At 53.9% G+C, this 1,166-nt stretch overlaps 1 protein-coding gene across 1 annotated transcript; it reads left to right on the top strand.

Moving 5' to 3' along the window:
- The first annotated feature begins 6 nt into the window (after positions 1-6).
- Positions 7-1,050, top strand: LOC112142329 (liprin-alpha-3). Its single transcript, XM_024265608.2, has 2 exons — positions 7-253; positions 353-1,050. The coding sequence occupies exon 2, from the start codon at positions 562-564 to the stop codon at positions 976-978; it is 417 nt and encodes a 138-aa protein (XP_024121376.1). The 5' UTR covers positions 7-253; positions 353-561; the 3' UTR covers positions 979-1,050.
- The last annotated feature ends 116 nt before the right edge of the window (positions 1,051-1,166 follow it).

The following is a 1,166-nucleotide window of genomic DNA, read 5'->3' as shown; positions in this document are numbered from 1 at the left end:
GGTTAAAAGAAGCGTCTCCTCTCCTGGTACATCCAGTAATTACTATTCATGATGACACCCTTTCCCCCCCTCTTCAACATTTCCCAAAACAGATCCGCATCACTTCCAGGCCTGACAGTTCTCTGTTCATCTTCCCATCTTCAAAGCAGTGGGGGGTGTACAGTATCAGCATCTAGGGCGGTGGGAGAGTCGGTCCTGATGCTGAGAGGTTGAGAGGAAGTGCATCCTCTTTGTCAGAACCAAGAGCAGGAAAGTGCGGCCTACATCCTCTCCCTCGCCCTGCTGCACCTGATACCCCCCAGTTATGAACCAACCCACTGATGGAACTGTCTGTGTCTTATCTCTGCTCCAGGTTCCCCTAGCAACTCATTGAAGCTTGGATCTGGGGGTCAGAGGTCACCAACTAAAACTACGTTCCCCCCTTCCCCTAGTCCCTGGAATCTCCTCTCCTTTGGTTTCCCCTGAGAAGACGATCACCTGCTGAGCTTTTGATGTCTGGCGACCCGCTCCTCGCCACGCCCTCCTAGTCGTCTCCTCGGATAACAACGCTCAGGCCTCAAGATGATGTGCGAGGTGATGCCCACCATCTCGGAGGACGGGCGCGGCGGCGGAGGGGGCGGCTCGTCTTCTCCGGCGGGCGGCGGAGGAGGGATGGGCGGCGGGATGGGAGGCGTCGGGGGCTACGGCGGTCGAGACCCTCGCGGCGGCGGCGGAGGAAGCGATGAAGGAGGAAGCACGGGGAACCTGGAGTCGCTGATGGTGAACATGCTGACGGAGCGGGAGCGGCTGCTGGAGAGCCTGAGGGAGACGCAGGACAGCCTGGGGACGGCGCACCTCCGCCTGCGGGAGCTGGGCCACGAGAAGGAGTCCCTGCAGAGGCAGCTGTCCATCGCCCTGCCGCAGGTACGCAGGAACTCCAGGACACAAAAATGGGATTTGTCTTTTGAAATCCTCGTTTTTATCCTCAGGTGTGGATAAATCGTCATGGTTTGATATAGTTTGACTGGTTTATATTAATTTATTCGTATCTGAATATCTTAAAAAGATGACATTACAGTTAAAAGCCTCCAGCATTAAAGCTTAAATTGACTTGAAAAGTTATAAAAAGTTGAATTTTGTTGCAGCTCATCAGGAAACTTTGAGTGAAACTTCAAATCTTAGTTCGA

Source organism: Oryzias melastigma, unplaced genomic scaffold, assembly GCF_002922805.2.
Source record: "Oryzias melastigma strain HK-1 unplaced genomic scaffold, ASM292280v2 sc07502, whole genome shotgun sequence".
NCBI classification, from domain to species: domain Eukaryota; kingdom Metazoa; phylum Chordata; class Actinopteri; order Beloniformes; family Adrianichthyidae; genus Oryzias; species Oryzias melastigma.
Note: the sequence above shows the minus strand (reverse complement) of the source record. Positions and strands in the feature narration are given on the sequence as shown.